Source organism: Electrophorus electricus, chromosome 18 (assembly GCF_041902795.1).
Source record: "Electrophorus electricus isolate QZ-2024a chromosome 18, ASM4190279v1, whole genome shotgun sequence".
In the NCBI taxonomy this organism is placed as follows: domain Eukaryota; kingdom Metazoa; phylum Chordata; class Actinopteri; order Gymnotiformes; family Gymnotidae; genus Electrophorus; species Electrophorus electricus.
This window is the reverse complement of record NC_137514.1, coordinates 7,289,233-7,311,054: the sequence shown is the minus strand read 5'-3', so window position 1 is coordinate 7,311,054 and position 21,822 is coordinate 7,289,233. Positions and strand designations below refer to the sequence as shown.

At 38.9% G+C, this 21,822-nt stretch overlaps 1 protein-coding gene across 5 annotated transcripts; it reads right to left on the bottom strand.

The window, feature by feature from the left end:
- Positions 1-620: 620 nt before the first annotated feature.
- LOC113576994 (cytolytic toxin-alpha-like) lies at positions 621-21,620 on the bottom strand. Of its 5 annotated transcripts, none has more exons than XM_081701016.1 (12): positions 21,448-21,620; positions 13,580-13,672; positions 6,501-8,236; positions 6,196-6,327; positions 5,507-5,595; positions 5,175-5,370; positions 4,943-5,056; positions 2,915-3,016; positions 2,689-2,777; positions 2,299-2,494; positions 2,066-2,179; positions 621-1,963 (listed from the first exon to the last, which is right to left on the bottom strand). In XM_081701016.1, the coding sequence occupies exons 2-12, from the start codon at positions 13,668-13,670 to the stop codon at positions 1,910-1,912; spliced, it is 2,913 nt and encodes a 970-aa protein (XP_081557142.1). In that variant the 5' UTR covers positions 13,671-13,672; positions 21,448-21,620; the 3' UTR covers positions 621-1,909. The 5 variants fall into 5 exon arrangements, with proteins under 5 accessions (XP_081557142.1, XP_035390421.2, XP_081557144.1 ...); XM_035534528.2 differs by lacking the exon at positions 21,448-21,620 and adding an exon at positions 20,777-20,866; XM_081701018.1 differs by lacking the exon at positions 21,448-21,620 and adding an exon at positions 20,425-20,708.
- Between the last annotated feature and the right edge of the window lie 202 nt (positions 21,621-21,822).

Below are 21,822 nucleotides of genomic sequence, written 5' to 3'. Positions count from 1 at the left end.
TGACTACTGTGTTTTGGATTTGGTTTTGGTTTCTCTTCGGCTTTTTGCCACTCCTTTTTGGATTAGTTGGCCTGGTTACCTATTGCTCTCTGGTGTTTTGACTCAGACTGGTTTACTTCATGATTTGGATTACCCCAGGATTTGTCTTTTTGGTTCTGACCCTGGCTTGTTCACCCACCATCAATTTGAGCTGCAACAAATCCCCAACTTTATATCTGCAGGTGTCTGACTTTGCTTGTCACATCACACATTTAAAGCATTTCACAAACAATTTTTGTCCAGACCTGGTGTTGCTGGGATACGCTCCTTTCCCCATGACTTCAAATTGGATTAAATGTATTAGAAGATGAATGAATGAATGAATGAATGAATAATTAAGATCTGTTGAAATCATATTCATTTATCCACAGTTGGACTGTTATATTAATGATTTTGATTTCTATTTTATAAAACCTCGTTTGGGAATTAAAAACATGCTACTGACATATTTCACTAAAAACAAAATTGAGCTTATATTCTTGAGCATCAGTTACACACTAATGCTCTGTCGATTGAAATGAAGCATTAGACTTGTACAATTATGGCAAGCTAGCATATGAGCAGTAATAATATGCAAAATATACTTTATTCATGAGCACTTGCTTCAGATTTTACAAGTCCTGGCAATAAGATTCAACCAGTGAAATATAATGTATGTCGGTACCAGATTTAGTAGGTTATTGGCTGGCAAATGGGCCTTGTGGAGCCCCTCTGTCTGATGGGCCCAAGGACATATGCCTGCTTGGACGCATACCTTCCATTCACCTTACATTCTTTCATGATATTAGTTTGGTGCCAAGTATTTACTGGGGACTAGATTCAACAATGCATAATTTCCATGACAACAAGATATACTGAACGTCTTTGGAAACACAAAAACTTTTTTTGGTTCCACAGAATAGTGTGGAAAAGTGTAGAGAATACAAAATATAAAAGTTTTAAGCAATTTAGATAATTACTGTGGCATTGTTGGCAAAAAGAGAGTGAGAGAAGGGTCTTTATTCTCCATAAACTTGAAAAAAATCTTCTGCATGGATGTTTTTGAGGTCATATCAAAAGCTCATCATAAACTTGGCTAGAAAAAGCATAATATAGAACATGTAGATTATTCACAAGAATGTTTTATATTCAAGCAATATGGCAAAGCTTATTATCAAAAATGATCTTTTTGTTGTTATAAGTATGCAATAGAAATTGCTGAACAGTTATCTTTTCATTTTCAGTTTGTTCTATACAGAACACGATGTCGATACTGTCTCACTAGGCTTTGATTAGCGGGCTTTTCTATTTATTTATTTATTTTAACAGTAGCTTAATGTGTATATCATAAAATATCACTAAGTACACACTGCTTAAATTAGCACACATGGTATAGAAATAATGTCCAGAGTTAACCACTTCCATAGTTGAAAAGAAATTATTTGAATTTTTTTACAATGTACAAGTGATTTCAATTACATTTAAAGCATTTAACAGAGCATTTAACTCTTAGCTAACCAAAATAGCAAAGCAGACATCTCTAACATGGGAATGTCACTATAAACATCTACTCTTAATTCCTTAAAAGCACAGTTCATGCCTGTAAACATACAATACATATTTATTCACTAATTTAAGCACAAACTGCTAAATATCAGTTGCAATCCATATTATCAGGTTATCATCAGGATACTGTTTACAATTAAACTGCAGCACAGTAGCACGGTATTTCATTACCTTCTAACAGAAGTGGGCTATGAAAATACAGAAGAATACTTAGTGAAAAAAGTTACAGTTTAATTGAAAAGGGAGATGTAATTCTGATTAAATGATGCAAATAACACAAAGAAAAATGTTTTGATAATTATCTGATTTACAGCATTGGGAATGATCAGTGCCCGCAAACATGGGCAGGAATGGTGACCTTCAGATTAACAACATCCACCTGGTGGAGAAAAGTATTGTTAGACAACAAAACATGTATTTTAATGGATGACTGGCAGAAATGTTTTGGTTTATGCCAAAGAATCATATGAAAATGGGTGACCTCAATGATGCCAAATGTGTTCATGAAGACATCTCCCCAGATTGTAAGTCTAGACACACTCTCCAGTGGCATACGGTGGTTGAACATACAGAACATCTGGCCATTCACAATTACCTAAACAAAAAATTGGGTTATTTTTTTATTAGTTTATTTAATTATCCATTTTCTTATTATCTTATTATTCCATTAACTTACATTTTGTTCCATTTCTTCCACTACTGCAAATGTCTCACCTCATAGCCTTCTTGTTTAATAACCATGAACATATCAAAGGCTGCTCCTTTGGCAAATGGACTCCAGGCAGTATTGTACTGCTTCTCCCATGCTCTGTTCCTGAAGGTGTCGCAGCATACATGGGACATGCATGCGCTAAAGTGGAAGGCAATGTTACCATCATCCTTTGTCCCAGTCTTCAGATCTATCACAAACCTGCAACAGACAATAATTTGCAGTTTGAAAGAAAATGTATTACTATTCAAACATCTATGAATATTCCAGAATGTAACTGCTTATCTGAAAGTGATACATTTCACATTTGTTTTTGTGCTCCATATTTTGAATTTCTGCTAAAAAAACAAAACGAAACACCAGTATAAGTGTTGGCCAGTATCATGAAAGCATACCTGTCACAATCTCCAGGAACAACACCTTGGAAGAACAAAGCCTGTCCCGGTTTCAACCCTCCAGGAATTGGTCCTGTATAGTTTTTACTCTGAAGTAATCATAAGCATTGAGAATGTAGCAATAATAAAGCTCACCTATGGATGAATTTTTCAAAATGCAACTTTGTGTTTATGTATCATTTAGACTACAGGGATTTTTGTCCAGCTTTTTCAGGTGAGGTCTTACAGGGTTGCAAACTGGAGAAGTCACTTCTGACTGGATGTTAGAAAATTTCCCACGTGAGATTCCTGATGTTGGTTCCTTACTAAAGGTAGATGTACTCCAGTGCTGGACCAAACAGTAAAATAAAATAAGAAATGTTTATGAATTAAATTTATTCACAGCAACTCTACCATTCTAAATAGAGCTGAGGACAAAAAAGTCTGCACAGTTTGTCATTACTTATACATATGATTTGACTTATCAGCTCATTTCTTCAGTGAGGATTTTTAGGGTAGGTGAAAGAGGGAACAGCACCTGGTAGAATAATGATATTATTAAATATTATTAAATATACACCTGAATTTATTTTCTTGCATTTGTCCAACATAATACACTTATGCGTTTGTCCATATGTGACATGTTGGGATGAGTGAGATGCAAGTGGTGAAAACAGGGAACAATGTTTACTTAACAAAAGGCAAAAATACAAAAAAGGCGCTTAGGGAAGTACGGACAGGATGCTCAGTGAGAAAAGCTGTCGTTGGCAGCACAAACAGAGAGCTGGGCATACCGCTGTGGCAGCTCCGGTGTGAAGCGACAGACATGGGCACCTGTGGTACTTAAATAGTGAGAACAGGGAATGAGGTAGAACTGCCAGTGATATGACAGGTAATATTAAGAGGATCAGGTGGGAAATGGTTTTGCACCAAATTTCTATCAAATATCAAAACGTTTTCCTAGAAGAGCTTAACTAAATTTTCTCTCTTAGCTCATTAAAATGTCAAAGTACATCTCTAATTTGGGATTTGCGTATAAAATCTCTACTATTTACAACAAATCCAAATCTCTTTAACTCTTTAAAAGTGAGTGTTCATCCTTCTGAACCTACAATCCACATTCATTTATTTATGGCGTACATTAAGCACAAACTGCTGTGTTAGAATCAGTGGGACCAGCAAGCAAATATCAAATCCACTCATCCATGTGACTTATCATCAGTTTACAATTCACATGTAGTACCGTACGTGTGTTCCATGACTTTAAAAGTAGTGAGCTAAGAAAATACACGAGAATGCTTGTGGAAAAAAAAGCTGCATGTTTACTTTAAAAAGCAATCTATGGTGTGATATCGCAGGACGTTCTTCTAAACATTTCAGCCAAAAGTATGATAGCTTTTCCAACCTTCCTGTACTTGACGACTTGTACTACTTAAATAGAAAGAAAAGTCCCTGCCTACATTTAAACACTGGCTTAAAAATCTGATGTATTATTTGACTTTAGAAAAAATCCACTACACCATAAATGGTGAAGATTTTACTCTATCTGGCAGCCTGTCATTACTTATGTGGAAAAAATGGACTATATTAATGGATTATAAGAGCTTATGACCAACATAATTACTACCACTATTGTCATTTATCTTATTGTCACTGAGCTCAGCTACTTTTATTTGTGTGCTTGTTGACATATTGTGGATCTGTATCTGTGATGATGTTAGGGTACAGTGGGATGGGGGGAGTTCCGTCCCTTTTATTGTTTTTTTTCTGTCTCCTTTCCCTTTCGTATTTCCTGTTTGTTTTCTTTTTTTAATATATATGCATGAAACTGATGAAAACACATAAATAGATCCAATAAAAAATGAGAAATGATGACCATTAAATGTTACAAAGCCTTATTATACTTGAGAAAGCAAAGCAATAAAAATGTTTTGATTATTATCTATTTGAGGCCGATAGAAATGATCAGTGTCCTCCAACATGAGCAGGAATGATGATGTTCAGATTAACATTGTCCACTTGATGGATAAAAGTGTTAATTGTTGGTCAACAAACCACTAAACAGACAAAAGGTGTTGTGAATTGTAATTGTAATTTGTATTTTAATGAATGATTAGAAGAAGTCATTTTGGTTCATGCCAAAGAAAGTAACATATGAAAATGGCTTATGTCGATACCGAAGGTGTTAATGAAAAGGTCTCCCCAGACATGAAGTACAGACACTGTCTCCAGTGGCATACGGTAGCTGAACACACAGAACTAGAAAACGGCTTACCTCAACGATGCCAAAGGTGTTCATGAAGACATCTCCCCAGATTGTAAGTCTAGACACACTCTCCAGTGGCATACGGTGGTTGAACATACAGAACACCTGGCCATTCACAATTACCTAAACAAAAAATTGGGTTATTTTTTATTAGTTTATTTAATTATCCATTTCCTTATTATCTTATTATTCCATTAACTTACAGTTTGTTCCATTTCTTCCACTACTGCAAATGTCTCACCTCATAGCCTTCTTGTTTAATAACCATGAACATATCAAAGGCTGCTCCTTTGGCAAATGGACTCCAGGCAGTATTGTACTGCTTCTCCCATGCTCTGTTCCTGAAGGTGTCGCAGCATACATGGGACATGCATGCGCTAAAGTGGAAGGCAATGTTACCATCATCCTTTGTCCCAGTCTTCAGATCTATCACAAACCTGCAACAGACAATAATTTGCAGTTTGAAAGAAAATGTATTACTATTCAAACATCTATGAATATTCCAGAATGTAAAAGCTAATTTAAATTTCATATTTATTGTTTTTGTGTTGGCCAGTATCATGAAAGCATTACCTCTCACAATCTGAAGGAACAACACCTTGGAAGAACAAAGCCTGTCCCGGTTTCAACCCTCCAGGAATGGGTTCGGTATAGCTTTTGTTCTGTAGTGAAAATAAGCATTTAGAGTGTACCAGCTTTTTCAGGTGCTGTCTTACAACTTTGTAGACTGGATAATTCACTTCTGAATAAAGAATGATTATGAATTAAACCTATCCACAGCAATTATGCAATCCTAAATGACAAAAAACCCTGCAGTTTTCTTTTGTTTTTTTTTTATTATTGATGCATGTGATTTGACTTGGCAAGCCATTTATTTCTTCAGTGAGGGAGCAGTGCCAGGTTAAATAAATAAATAAATAAATAAATAAATAAATAAATAAATAAATAAAATTGAAAAAATCTTTACTTTTTGGCTTTTATATAACCAAATATAATTAGGGATTTGAACCTTAAATGATCTTCATGGCATTCTGGAAAATAATTCTTGACTGACACATCATTGAAACTATAGACAAGGAAAATATTGAGTCCTTGGTTTACAGTAAGTAAAAAGTAAAAAAAGTAAAGAAAGTGTGTCCACATGGTCCTGCTTTGACTGTAAAATTACACTGTTCTTTTAAGGGTATTTACAGACACACAGGTACTCAGTAAATGTAGTGATTTTATTGCACTTTCTTGCCTTATTTTATAGTGTTACTCACCACTGTTTTGGTACTCAAGTCTGATAGATTTCTAACTTCCGATTTGATGGTTGACAAACTCCAGTAAGAGGTGCCCAAGCTGGACATTATTTTCTTCCTTAGTTCATTAAAGAGGGACAAAGTGGTCTGGTTCTATAGGAAACGAAATAATATTCTTTTATTTTTAATTATCATATTTAATTTGTTTAATTATTATAGAAATGTGTGCTTATGCATTTGTATTTTATCTTGCTTTTCCAGTTATATGAAGTCTTGTGCACAGTGTAATTTTTTAAAGCTATAAATCTGAAGAAATCCTCACTTACCCATGACTTTGCAACTGGAACACTGAGCGTCCCTTTGTAAGAGAAGAAGACGGACTTGCTGGTTTCACTCACTCCCACCTCACTAACCGCTCTGTAACGAACCCAGTGTCTTTGTGCTAGCTGCAGTCCTGTCAGTGTGAAGGTTTCCTGTGCATCTGGAGTGTCTATGATTTCCCATCTGTCAGCATCATCTGAATCAGCTCTGTACTCCACTCGGTACTGCAGTGTCACTCCCGTTGGGGACTCCTGAAGCTTCAGGACCACATTCCCATTCTGGACGTCCACACTGGGTGCAGGCGGCTTAGACACAGGCTGAAACTTGCTGTCTACCATTTTCCCTTTTCTATACAGGCGGATGGAGGTGCCAGGATTGGAGGGGTCAGAGACTGAGGCAATGACAAATCTGACTTCCTCATTTTCTTTGTTTGCCTCAGAAAATCCTTTGAAGAGGGAAAGGTTATGTTTCATTCTTTCATAAATGTCAGGATTGTTGAACCATGATGGGAGGTCTTGGCCATTTGATTTAGGAAGTGCGGACAGCTTTTCAAACTCATCTGCCTTCAGATATTTGGCCAGCAATGAAAGATATGGGTCTTGATTCAGAGAGGTGAAGGAGAAGCATATTACTGTATCAACCCTTGGGTTAAAGACAATTTGGTCAAGGCCTGAGGATGTTACAACTGGGCAATCACTTAGTTCCCTGGTGTAGGAATCCAGCAGATTTACTTCATTCTGAACATTCTCCAACCACTTCTTCAGTCTGTTAGCTGTAAAGGGGGACTTTCTGTGGGTGATCAGGACATCAGTTAGTGCCTGGTCATTCTGCTCCCCACCCCGAATAGCAGGAAGAAGCCTGCACATGGCTTTAAGGAACAGCATCTTGTAGTCACTGAGGGATTCTTGAAATAACTTCAGCCTCTCCATCAGATCCTGGAAATCACATGCTGTTGTGTTTTTAATTAAGTCACTGCATGTTCTTTCTCCATTTTCCAGTTTATCCAGCAAATCTTCTACTTTAGAACTCAGTATAACACTGATTTCTCTCTCTAGCCGAGCTGCTTTAGTATCAAAGCGGGCAAGGGGATATAGCCAAACCCTCACTGGTACAGCATCATTCTCCCTGTTCTTCAGAAGAGACGGCAACTTCTTGTACAACTGCAGGGCTTCCATGTATGTGGTGGGGTTCTCCTCAATCTCAAAGTCTCCGTGAAAGGTACAGCTGATTTCTTCAGCCAATTTCTTTTCTTCCTCATTCATCTTCAGATTTCCTTCTCCTTCAATGAAAAATTTTGGAATTTTCTTGACCATTACACTTAGGTTCCCTTCAATTGCTTGTGTGGCCTCATTCTTTGTGGCTGTTTGATCAAACACCAGGAAAGCCTGAGCTCCATACAATACAGCTGTAACGACATGAGTGGCTGACTTTTCCTCAAACACCTGTGGGTATACAATTTTGCCTAGTTGGGACATTGTAAGTTGTTCAAATCTTGTGGTCTGGCTGTACCGCATAGTAACACGAGACTGACGTGCTGAGGATTTTTTATCATTCAGGTACTTGGCTGACCCTCCAACTTCCACCAACCCACTCAGGAAGCTGGCTTTAAGATTGGCACTCACATCTAGGAGGCTGGTTTTATCACGGAGAGTGTCAGAAAAGCAGAATTTTAGATCTGTCATTGCTTTTTCATGCACATCCAAATCATTTTTTAATGATTCTTTGTCCCATAAAGTAACACCTGAAATAACAGAGAGAAAGGAACTTATTTTTGACACTGTGTAAAAGTCAGACTCTTTGCAATGACTTTTAGAAAGATGTCCATGCTTAAAATTTCAAGTCTGAAAATGACAGATGACAGTACACTAGGATGTATAACCATACCAGCATAAATAGTTTTCTATTGGGGTGACTGATAATATTTGTTATATAAACTCTTTTATTGATATAGGTTCAGTGAATCATCAGTTACTACAGTATAAGGCCAGGTGAACAGTGGTGGAGCCAAAAGCAGATTCTTTAAAGCAAGTAAAACCCAGGATTTAATAGGTAACTAAAAGGGCAATTCAGAGATGTGGTGAGAAACAGGCAGATGTCAAACCCAGATAAATCAGCAATCCAGGCAGATGAAACAGGCTAGGGCTAAGCATAATGGGGTAAACCATAAAAAAGATGAATAAATCAAAAACCAGAATACAAATAGGTGGAAAGAAATACAACAACGGCTTGGTACACACTACTGGATACTAAGCAAGACTTTCCACACAAAGGGGTTTAAAAACAAGACACACAAAGGGATTTAAACACATAGATAATCATGCACAATAATCGCAAATGGAGCTAATAAACAGGGGAATCAGAACAAACTAGGTCAACAAGAGCATCATGGGAAACAGTCCATGGGATCAGTGACAGGAGAGCTGGGGAGGACAAATGTGACACTCATAAGGACTTTGCGGAACAGCTGGCATACGTATTTACAGGAATTTTCAACCTATCCCCATCTATGGCAATGGTACCCAAGTGCCTGACGCCTGCCAGTTCCGAAGAGAACAAACATCAGCAATCTGAATGACTATCATGCGATTGCCCTCACACCAATTAAAATTAATTGCTTTGAAATACTGGTCCTCCAACACATTAAAGCCATCATCTCTAGCTCACTAGACTCATGTCAATTTGCCTATAGAACAGATCCACATAGGATGACATCATTCTAGCTCTTTACACAGTCCTGACTCACCTAGAAAATTGGGGCACAAACTGAGGATGCTATCCACAGGTAACAGTTCTGCTACTGTCACGTTCACCTCCAAGATCCAACAGCTAGGTATCAGCACATCACTATGCAACTGTATCCTCAACTTTTTTCAGACCATCATCAAGCAGTGAGACAGCTTCATATTCTTGTGTATTCACATCTCAATTTACTTCAATTTGCATGTATTTAATTAATATTTTGGACATAATGGTGGTAACTTCAAAGGCTGTAATGTTAAAAAAGGAGGTACATTTACCTCACTGCAATTGAAAAGTATAAAAACTGGAGTGGCTTTGTGTAACTCAGACATTCTCCAGAGGGTGCCTCAAATATATGTTATCTTTAACTTGCAATATAGAATCAGACCAGCTATTCTCTTCTTTCTTTAGTCTGCATCTTTATTTTCTATTTAGATGTACAACCTTAAAGCCAGCAAAATTGGGGGATTTGGGCACCTATTGCACATCACGGAGCCACACAAGAACACAAAAGGCTACAATGCATCATGCATGTCTTCATCCTTGATTAAGATTAACAATTTGTTATTAGGCAATCTAAATTAAATATTTAGCAACAACTTGTAAAAACACACATAAAACTATATACATTTAAAATGCTTAATTCACAAGCTGTGACACGACGAGGCAAACAGGATGTGGAGAAGGGGCACTTAGAAACGTTTTTATTCCACACACGGGCGACACACCTCACTAAGCACATTTCAAACACCAACAACACGTATTACAACATATATACACTCAAGAGGATTACACGTAATACAGAACAGGTGGACGACACGAGAGGGCGTGGCAACACACACGAACACACGCACACGCACATACACCACGACGTTTGAGGAGGCGGCAGGGCCATTATGTGACACAAACACAGTTTACAGAACTGCCTTTCATTTTATCCACTTGAGGGGCACTTCTCCATTAGTGGAGCACCTAACCAGGCACTTTGTCATGTTTTCTCACATATAAGAGTACCATATACAGCACCGCATTCCATTTTCTCTACTGAATGGACACCTTTTGTTACACTGTCAAGTATGGGCAGCACAGAGGGCTCTGTGTCACTTTCTCCACTAGCAGGGGCACTCATTAAGACTAATTATCAGATTTTCTTGCACTAGAGGGCACATCATAATTTATTGCATGAAGGGACACACTAGAGCTTACGCAATAATTTTTCCCCAGCCAATAGGAAATGGCTTCTTATTTTCGCCACGCTAGAGGGCACTTTAGCAATGCTTTTTCAACCATGCAGGCACCATCTTCCCGAGTCTGCCAGTGTTTGTTAGTTTTACCAGGATGTTGAACCAGTTGTGTAGCCTTTTTATTCCTCCCAGTCAGTAAGTTGACCTGTGTTACTGTGAGATAAACTGTTAAAAAGGAGTGGATATGTTTGAGAATTCCTATAAATGTGAATATAATTAAAATACAGCTAGGATGGAAAATAATTTAAAATGTTTTATTAGAATGTGATATTGTAAGGTGGTCTCAAACCCAGGTCAGCTAGGCGATGAGCAACCACGCTCTAACAATGGTGGGCCTGTGTGCCGAACAGTTAGAGCTTGGGTCGGGTAAAACAAAAGGAAAAACTAAACACCACGCCGAGCGTGGAAAAAAAAGGGAGAACAAAGGACGCCAGGTGAAGAAATGGCAACCCCGATGCACTGGAGAAAACTCACACCAAAATGTCCCAAACAAAGCCAGAAAACGGGGCGAAACTTGAATAGCTAAGGGAAGCCTCCGGAGAGAGGCAGACTCGAGAGGGAAAACTGGAGAGAGGAGGGGACGTGTGAAAACACGGAGACCCTCGCAGCACAGAAGTGAGGTGTAGCACCAGGGGGAAAACTGGAGAGGACGTGTAAAAACACAGACACCCTCGCAGCACAGAAGTGAGGCATAGCACCAGGGGGAAAACTGGAGAGGACGTGTAAAAACACAGACACCCTCGCAGCACAGAAGTGAGGCGTAGCACGAGAGCTCACAGACTGCAGTACCTTAAGTTACCAACTAGGAGCTTGGCTCAGAACTTTGGCAAAGACCCAGCACTAAATGACGGAATCACTGGGCTTATATAAGGTCTAGCCCAGCTGTTGGGTGTTAATCCTGATTAGTGGTGTGGTTGACTCGAGGACTCCCTCTGGTGGCCGGAAGGGGCCTCGGCCTGGCACCAACCCTTACAGATATGACAGAAATCTTCGGCAAAAGTATGGAGCAACCTAATTTTGAGTTAATAAACATGTGGCTACTTCTAGATCATATTGGTAAAATAATAATAAATATTGAATGATTATTATTTTAAACATGATCTTAAATTCATCTGGTAGCTAGATTGGTATTATGTATAAGTATATGAAGAATGTATGAGTATAGTTATGTAGAGCCAACCTTAGTTTTTTTTTGTTTGTTTTTTCCCCCCCATAGGGTTTCTGTAGGAGCTGAATTGTCTCACTTCTCATTTATATAAAAGTAATAATGATATGGAAATAATTTTACTACTAAAAACCCTAGAGAGTTTTTCAGTTTTTTTATTATTATTAATATATCAAGTCTTTTTAAAAATGTTTTCTTCTATGTGAACGGCAACCTACCAAATAATCAGCCACAAACAAAATATATATAACTAAACAAGTGATATTAAATAATATACTGGTTTTTATTTTCAAGAAATATTGAGGTTTACAAAATTGTCATGAAGAGATTTAGCTGAACATAACTGATCTGGGTCCTACTATGTTTTCCATTCGCCTATATTATTTAATATCTATGTAACGGGTTATCTATAACTCCTTTATCTGTAAATTGTTGTATACATGTGCTTCATTCAAAAATAAAATCAAGCTCAAAAGTTTGGACCCATCAGAAAATCATTTAAGATAATATAGTGACCAGTTATAGCTTTGGTCAGAGGGACCGTGAGTGCTCTGTAAACATCAATGCCAAAAGTCAGAAATGCTGTGATTAAATTTATGACTGGATAAAATGCACAACAGTCAAACATGGCTTTAAATACACATACTGACAAGCACAATAACTGGGGGTTGGCGTGACACCCCATTTAACAAGGTTGGGGCGTGGTGATGGAGACACACACACATACACACAGGTCAGTCAAACACAGGGAAGAGTCTAGGAGGAGAGGCTGTGCCATGACTATATATATAGTCACCATCTAAGTGCAGTTGGAGCAGGAACCTAGAACTTCAGAAGTACTTTGCTTGCACAGTTGATGAATGACCTCGGTCTGAAACTGTTTCTCTGAAAAGCTTAGCTCTCTTAAATACTAAACTTTTAGGTTGAGGTGTTTACTGGAATTAAGAATACACTACCTTGGTTAGCATTTGCTATGGTAGCTACCAGCAAGATTATGTAGTATGATACACTATATATGTCTGATTAATTAAAGCATTCACCCATATATCATATTTTAATCAATAATTTTACAAATTATAGTGTGATGAAGATGAACTTGAGTACATTAAAAACTTTACATTTTTAAAACAAACTCTGCTCCAGAGGCTGCATTTTCCACCACTTTCGCAGTGTTTTTTACCCTATCATGTCACACATACTCAAAACTGTGGGTAACCTAGGGTCTGGAAGGATACATCAGTTGCATCCTCGAAATCGCTTCAAACATAGGCTGCATTTATAGGCTCTATACAAAGGTTCCTTTACATCGGAACATCCAAAAAATGTAGTCCACCTCAGCTGCAGCCTAAGCTTTGGAACTGTTCTGGAACTGCTTCTGTTGAAGCCATTTTGTTCTGAAGATTGTGGGATTTTTGTGTACATATTTCCTGTACTTTCTATTTATTATTATTATTATTATTATTATTATTATTAATAATAATAATAATAATAATAATAATAATAATAATAATAATAATGTTGAGGGATGTGAGATTTAGATTACATTTTTTTTCTATCACTTATTTAAAATCTGGTCACATTTTCATTTAAAGTGCATGTTTTCACACCATCTACGAAATATTTTAAAAGTTTCATCTAGAAAGTATTATTGCAACCTATGAAATAATTCAATAATTTTGTCAGAAATAATAGTAAAAAAAAAAATAATAATAATTTGCGCTATGCTCCAGTCAATGTGTTGTCAAAGTAAAGCTATTTTAGTACTTACTGAACCCAGCTAGCAAAAAAGAGAATACGTGAATGGTACTTCAGTACTGTTTTCTGTATTAGGTTACTGATATATTCATGTTAGCTTGCAGCCAGAGTTATTACATTACACAATACTTCACACAAATTTAGATGGAACGTGGAGTGTAGCAACTAATGAGAATTTTACCTGGAATGAAGGAATCACAGCGGCAGTCGTACAACATGCCTGGATATAGGGGCCTCCCTAGGGCCGAGATCTCAATGGCTTTGGGCTCCATGACTGCCAATAAAAATACAGAGAATGACATGTTATATATTAAAGCTTTGCTTCTGGGTTATTGTAGGAGTTTGTTATTCTTTAATAGCAATCTCAAATGTACAAGACACAGGGTTCATTTTCCAAAGTGAAATTGAAGCACTTTTCAAGGACTTTCAAGGTTTGTTTTCAAGCTTTTCTGGCACCTTACAGCTGTAGTAAATTACATATTTATACAAATCCATACATACTCAAAAAGATTAATTCACTTCTTATCACATTAAAAGAGATGGTATTATGCTATAAACAACCAGAACTATGTTTGGTGATAGCAGAAGAATAAGAAATTAAAGGAAATGGTTGGAGACCATCTTCAGCAAAAACAGCTTGGAGGTCTGCCTAAACTCCAGCCTCAGCTTCAGAGTTTTTGTTCATGTGTTCCTCTAGGGATCACTCTGGGACAAATCCGACTCTCAATTTGGTGACATCCATATGGATGAGTGGGTTGGCATAGTCGAGTTGAAAGAGCCTTAGAGGAGTAGTTGCATTCTTCATGATAGTAGGCTTGATGAACTTCTCCATTAGACTCCTCAGCATATTTATGAGTTCACTGTACATAAAAGGCAGCATGGGTTTGTCGATCTGGTATAACTTCAAAAATGCTGTGATTTCTCTAGCCAACATTAGAAAGAAGCTGAGCTTTGCTGGGAAAATGTCATTTTGCACAATCATCTGAGCTGTCTTGAAAGACTATACATGGTTCTGTTATAGTTTTGGTTTTGGCAGCACTGATGTACATTTTCAGAGAAGACAAAATCTGAAGGACACGCTCAGTCACCTCCACATTTTCCAGCATTCGATGATTACAGAGCTCAAGAGGGAAAAATTTAGAACCCGTGACTTCTGTGTAGTCCTCCCTATGAGCTGAAACATCCCTGAATAGACATTTAAGGCTTGACAGAGCATGCATTTCCTAGCTCCCATTCTGTGGATGCACACCCTGCTCTGAAGGAGTTGTGTAGTATATGCAAACCACAACTTCCAACATTTAACGTTTGTTTTTCAATGTTATGCTGGGCCAGTAAGAAGAGTTTCCAATTCACATTTGGGCCATTCATTGACAACTGAACCAGGTTCTGAAAGCCTATATCTGAACAAACTTTTTCAGTTTTCTCATACAGTTGTTCTGCATTGTCATGACCCATGAAAAATAATGTCATGTACCTTGAATTTACTTGGCTATCATTCCAGAATCACATGTGCATGTCAAGGTGGCATTGCTTCATTTCCCTATTTAGACTTTCATCAAACAGAAGTACATATGTAGGCTCTTTCTTGGCCTTTGCCTTCATCAGGGAAGAGAAATGAGGAGCAATCCCAAATGTGGCGAGGTATGTCACTTTTCTCTCCCGACAAGTAAAAACAGCTTTGCTATGTGTTAGGAAACATGGTTCTGAAAATGTCACCTGCATTCCTGTATGATCTGTAGGAACGGTGGCTAGTTACAACTTTTGTTGCCCAAACTATTTCTGCTTTAAGTGTTAGATTAGCGCTAACAAATGATTTTTATAGTGCTTGTCTTGCTGGTTGTCTGATGTGGATTAGAAGACCCTGTGGATGGTAGAAGACCAACTCCTGTTGCTACTCCACTGACTGCTCCCACTGAATGTTCACTCTCTACACTGCTAGTTTCTGACATGGATGTGGCTGTGCGGTTTGGTGTATTGCTTGTCTGATAGAAAACATCTTCCACTTCAGGACTTGGATTTATGAGTCTTCAGAAGTCATTAGATTTTGATGCTTTTCTAAATAACACTAAAAATAAGAGGCGCATGGGTTTTTTTTAAAGGTTCATTCTGAATACAATTTTCAGTAAGTTGCTAAAGATTATGTTTTTCAGTCAACTATTTTTCTATATGTGTTATTATACAAGTCCTAAATGTAAATGTTTAATCTCTTCATGGTAATAACATGACATAAAAAGTCTTTGAGCCAAATAACATCCGCAACGGTCACTTAATTTCAAGTCAGACTTTGACAGTGCACAAGAACCTGTCTGATATACTTCTAAAGAGAAACTGTGTTTCTCCATTTATTTTATCTACCATTAATACTGGTATTATTATTCACAATTCTATTGTTCATCTTTCTTATATAGACATGCAGCATTAAAGTCATCTACATTTTATATGCCAAGACGTGTATACATTTGCCTACTTGAGTAGAGACAACTGGATGGTGACAACTTTGCTACTGAATAGCCAATGTTTTGTTAGCCTTAAGTTGGCTAGTTGCCTTGAGCTAACGTTTGCTGAAGATTTCAGTTGCAGGGCATTACTAAAGTTAAACTTACTGTTAAATAAGGTTTGCTACGTTCACGGCACAGTCCATAAATGTGCGTGCTATAAATGACATGCAAAACTATCGTTACGAGTTGCACCACACACAGTGGCATGTCATTAAACCTGCTAATTCGCTAGCTAGCAGTGAATACAAACAAATTAGCATTCACGTGTAATGTTGGCCTACTCGAAAATTCTCTAATTTGAGTTAACTTTCATATGATTCGGGAACACAGTGTCCCATTGTAAAAAGCATACTAGCATATGTAATAAGTACAACATAAACATACAAACTTCCCTACCTCACTGGTCGCATTAACTAAAAAGGGGGAAAGAAAGGAAACCACAGGCTCTAGAAATCTTCCGGCTTTAGGCAAACTCAAATTGTTCTTCACCAAACCACACAACCTCATGGCAATACAAAGCGTCTTCAATAACAACCCAACTACAACAAGAACAATTCCATCATGGTTCCTCCACCTATGGACATGCTCCCAGCTATATTTGTCAACTGAAACAACTACTCTACTAAAACAGAGGTTAACAAAACAAAAAAAGGCTTAACCCTGTAACAGCCACACTCCCACCAAATCACTTGAGGTTGAGAAACAGTAGGGCTGTGTTATTCAGCTTCAAGCAGAGTAACCGTCCTGTGTATAGGCCTCTCTAGATAGGTTGACTTGGTGAGTCACTTTCCTTGGTCATCTAATGCAGAGTCACTGATCAGCAATTGTAGCCTTCTCACACACCCATCTTCACTGGGGTCCACTTTGATGACCTTGACCAACTTCCACTAATTTCTTGGTGCAGTGTCATCTTGTACAATTACTATGTCATTGATCTTCACGTTTCTGCATGCCTTGTGCCATTTTTGTCTCTGTTGCAAATTTAATAAGTACTGCTTCCACCATCTAGACCAAAACTCATTGGCTAAATGTTGTACTCTATGCCATCTTTTGTGAAGATAAAGGTCTTCTCTTCCAAACTCTCCAGGTGGTGTCAGGATTATTGATGACTTCATCGCCAGGATGTGGTTTGGCGTAGGAGGCTGTGGACCAGCTGGATCATTGAGAAAGTGTCATGTTAAAAGTCTGCTGTTTATGATTGCCATTACTTCATAAAGGAAGGTTCGCAAGGATGGAACATCAAGCCTCCGGGATGACTGATCCACAATGGATATCAGCACACTTCTGATTATCCTGATTTGCCTTTACCAGACTCCACCCATATGGCTGGCAGATGGAGTGTTCATGACGAACTCGCAGCCCAATTGCGTTAAACTTTCTTGGTCCATTTCTTTTACGGCTTCCAGAAACTCACGTCTTGCACCTACAAAGTTAGTGCCACAATCAGACTGAAGTTATCGAACGTTTCCATGGATGACAATGAAGGCATGAAGAGCATTAACAAAGGCCTCAGTTGTCATGTCGCCGAGCAGTTCTATGTGCACAGCACGAGAGCACAGATAGGTAAAGAGCAGACCACAGCACTTCAGCTCCCTTCTCCTTTCCCTGACATAGAATGGGCCAAAACAATCCATCCCACAATATGTGAAGGGAGGCGTTGGTTACACTATCGCACATTATGGCCATTGGACCCTTGCGAAATCGACATGGAACACCTGCTAGATTGTTTGTGAGCTCTGGTTCTGTAAGCAGACGGTCATTCAATGACATTCCTTGAAACCTTGCTGAGCAGTCAAACACGACTCGTATTTTGCCTGGCTTCTGTGGGTGATGTACCCCATGGTGAGGGACATACCAGGCAGGACTCTTGTCAATATCATCTTCTCGTACCTTCATGGCATCTCCACCAGGTATTGTTTCATTCATGAAGGCTGTGTAATCTTTATGGTATTGCTTGTCCCTTTCAAATCTCCTTAAGCACTGAAGACGGTGCTTTGCACATCTTTTGTCTGGCAGACTTGGCCTGTCTTCCTTAAATGGCAAAGGCATTTCACAATGACCGTCAGCTTCGATCTTCCTTCCTTCCTCCATTATAGATATAAAGCACAGATCCTCTTGAGAGAGGTTAGCATTCTCTGCAGTTCTCTCACTGAAGTCTTACATAAGTCGCAGACACTCCTCCTTTCATAGTTCTTTGAGTGGTGTCCTGATTTTAAACACCCAAAATATCATTTTTTGGTTTGCACTAACTTGACTCTGTCTGCAATCAATTTGTCCATGAACTTTTGACATGTATGAGTGGCATGGCTTGACTTCTCACAGAAGATGCAACCTTTAGAATCTTGAGTTTTCTTCAGAGCTGCTTTCCAGCACTTTTGCACCAACAGTTTGAGTCCTTGGTGTCTTCAACTTTTCACCATCATTAGACCTCAGAGCGTGAAGAGAGGTCACCGTATTGCAAGCTATTTTAGCTTCTTTTGTGACAAACTCAACAAACTGGTTGAAGCCAGGAAATGCCTTGGTTGCTTCTTCAAGCTCAATAACCTTTCTGTTCCATCTGGCAGTTAACCAATCACGAAGCTTGGTGAGTATCCTTTGATTTTCACCACAATCATCCAAGATTTCTAGACTCTTGATCTGAGACATTGCTGTTTGACATCCATAAAGGAAGTCTGAGAACATTGTCCTTAGGTCCTATCTTCGGCCATGAGGTGAGTTTATCCCTGAAAGCCTTAGCAATCACAAAGGAGCTTCCATGCATTTTGTCCAGGATGTCCCATGCAGCCTGGTAGGCTGTATTTGTACCCAACAAGAAATAACTCTCAATAGCTTTCTTTGCAGATCCACCAACATACTTGCGTAAGTAATAGACCTTCTCATTTACTGGAATGTTCTTCCCGTCTATCAGTGTTTGAAAGGACATTTTCCAGTCTTTAAACCTTAGTTGATCTCCAGTGAAAACTGCAGGCCCTCTTTCTGGTCATTGCGGTGCCCCTGAGTCCTCCTCGGCCCAGGCTCAACAGCCTTAGGCCCCCCCCAAGAAATTCCTGGGGGTGTTCCCCTCCGCCTCCGGAGAAGACATGGACAGCTGTCATGATCCTCTCCGCAATGTCCTGGGATCCAAGCTGCAGTGCGGGGGATGCCTACGCACCTCTCACTAAGAAGTCTGTTTTTTGCTGCGGGAGCTAGCGTCCTGTGGTGGTTGGTCATTATGTAACGCATGGTGGCCCGAGTGCCGAAGGGCAAGGGGCAGGACACACGGACTCCAGCGACAGGGACGAACATTTATTAACACAGAACAACAAGGGCACTCACACGTATTACAGAGGAAGGACACGAACATATAACGGTTAACATTGACGAGAAGAGCATTACCCTTAACATTAACATGTTACATCAACAATGACAAACGATCCTGCACACTATGAAGAGGGTTTAAATACACAGACAGGACGAGGTGCAGGTGTGTGCAGGCGTGGCCACAAAGGAGAATCCTCCCACTGCATGTGGCGGGCCACACCACATGACTTGCAGGAGGCAAGCGTTCCGTGACACTGGAGTCTCTTGACCTTATGCTTGAACACTTTGCAGACCTTTTGCATCTTGAGAGCTCAAACAAGACCTCTTAGATGCTGCCGATGAGAACACTGACTCAGTCTCTGTCCAGTGTGTTTGTTCCCCATGAGAATGTTGAGCCCCTTCTCTCTCTTCAAGACAATTCCATCCATATTCCAAGATGTGACCTGAGACAGCAGCCCAAGTGTCTACTTGCTGGTGGGTCTCTCCATCAGAGGTGATGTATTGATGCAAGCCCTCATAAGCTTATTTTATATTTGTGGAAGCACAGCGGATCATAAGGTCTTGTAAGATCTCTGTGAAGAGAGATCTGGTGAGTGCCCTCTTAGCCTCCTTAGTGAGATCATTTTTTAAAAATAAATTGTGAAGCGGTGCTGAAGCCTTTTAGATTTAACCTCTTCAAGCTCTTGACCCCTGTCGGTCAGCTTTCGGCTTCTTTGACTTCTTCTTAATCCTCCTTCTGTAGCAGCATGAGTGTGTAACTACCACAGTCTCCCTTGGTGTATTTGTGCCTAAAAATTCTTCATCAAGGGTTTTGGACTGCTGCTGTACTTCTACAGCCTTATTTTTACTGTCTAATCCTGTTCATTAGTCTCATACTCAGCCATTTTCAGCATTGCCTGATCTTATATGCTGATAATTGTTTGAAACTGCAATGGTAATACTAATTGCAACTAACTTAGCATTTATTTTAAAGCAGCAGTTTTAGAATAGCTAATAACCTGTGTCTTCCATTGATGAGGCTGCAAGCAAATTTCTCAGAGTTTCAGTGAACAGATAAGACTATGCATACACCAGCAACCTAAATTGGTGACAAACGGAGTCTGAGAGCATCGTGCAGTTAAGCCAAGGAGAAGCAACACATTTAAACAAGCTAACGCTTTGAAGTTAGTCCTATTTAAGTTTTACTCCAGCCCAGATCAGCAGAGAGCTTTGGAACTAGAAGAGAGACCTGTGAAGCATGTGGAGGAGACGCAAGTCAGACTCAAGTCAGTTTCACTTTGTGAGAGTAGTGCTCTTGGAATCTTGTAGACAGGTCATACATGAACTGTAGAAACAAAGCTCATAAACGCGTTAATAGAGAAGTGAAAAATAAGGGCAAAAATAAGAGCTGGTCCAGTGCCGTTTGTTATGTACAGTACAAACCAAAAACCTCTGCGTGGCCTACATGCACATATTACTGACCATTACAGCTGTTAACCAACAATTAGCTTGAATGTTCACCAAACTTTAGCTAACAATAGCTATTAGCCAGCACACTGGCATATGTAATAAGTACAACATAAAGATACAAACTTCCCTACCTCACTGGTCGCATTAATTAAAAAGGGGGAAAGAAAGGAAACCACAGGCTCTAGAAATCTTCTGGCTTTAGTCAAACTCAAATTGTTCTTCACCAAACCACACAACCTCATGGCAATACAAAGTGTGTCTCCAATAACAACCCGACTACAACAACAACAATTCCATCATGGTTCCTCCACCTATTGACATGCTCCCAACTATATTCGTCAACTGAAACAACTACTCCACTAAAATAGAGGTTAACAAAACACCATCGGCTTAACCCTGTAACCGAGTGCTCTCAGCCACACAGAGCAGTCTTCATTTTAGACTGACTTTTTTTTATTTCTCCATCTAAGTATTCAGTCTGATCGCTATTTGTTGTAAAAGAAATACTGTTACAATTTAGAGCATTCTCAAGCACTTTATCCAAAATTCCAGCACTTTACAAACCTTGAAAGTACATTGTTAAAATTCAAACATTTTCAAGGATTTCAAGCACCCATATGAACCCTGAAGATAGTTAAAAGGTATAGATATGATATTTATATTTCTATGGTCTCTGCATGAAATACAAAATTATGCAAATACCCGTAAAGTGGACAGTTATGAGATTCAGACATAGCCTTAGTTAGTGATCAAGGTAATACCAGTTAATATTTGCTGATTTGTATTTTACTTCAGACCTTACCTTGTCTTTGTGGCTAGAACTGTCCTGTCTGAGATTTAAGCTTTTCAAATTTACCTCTCAGACTAAAACAGACAGTGAAATAAATAACCTAATCCTCTGAAATAACCTAAAATTAGGCGACTATTCCAAAACTTAGTAAACAACAAGAGAAAGTGTGACTCTTTCCTGCCTGGTTCTGCGTGTGCAGAGTTCCTGTTTCTTTGGTTAAAGCAGCTTCCTGTTTGAAATTGAACAGTCAGTGCCACATGTAGAGCGCTTTTTGCTGATGGATCATCAACTGTATTAAGTTGAGTTTCTTCTGTTCTCAACTTCTCTTCAACATCAAGCTTAAAATAGATGTTTCTGCAACTAAAGCCAGTTGTTTCAGAGGACATT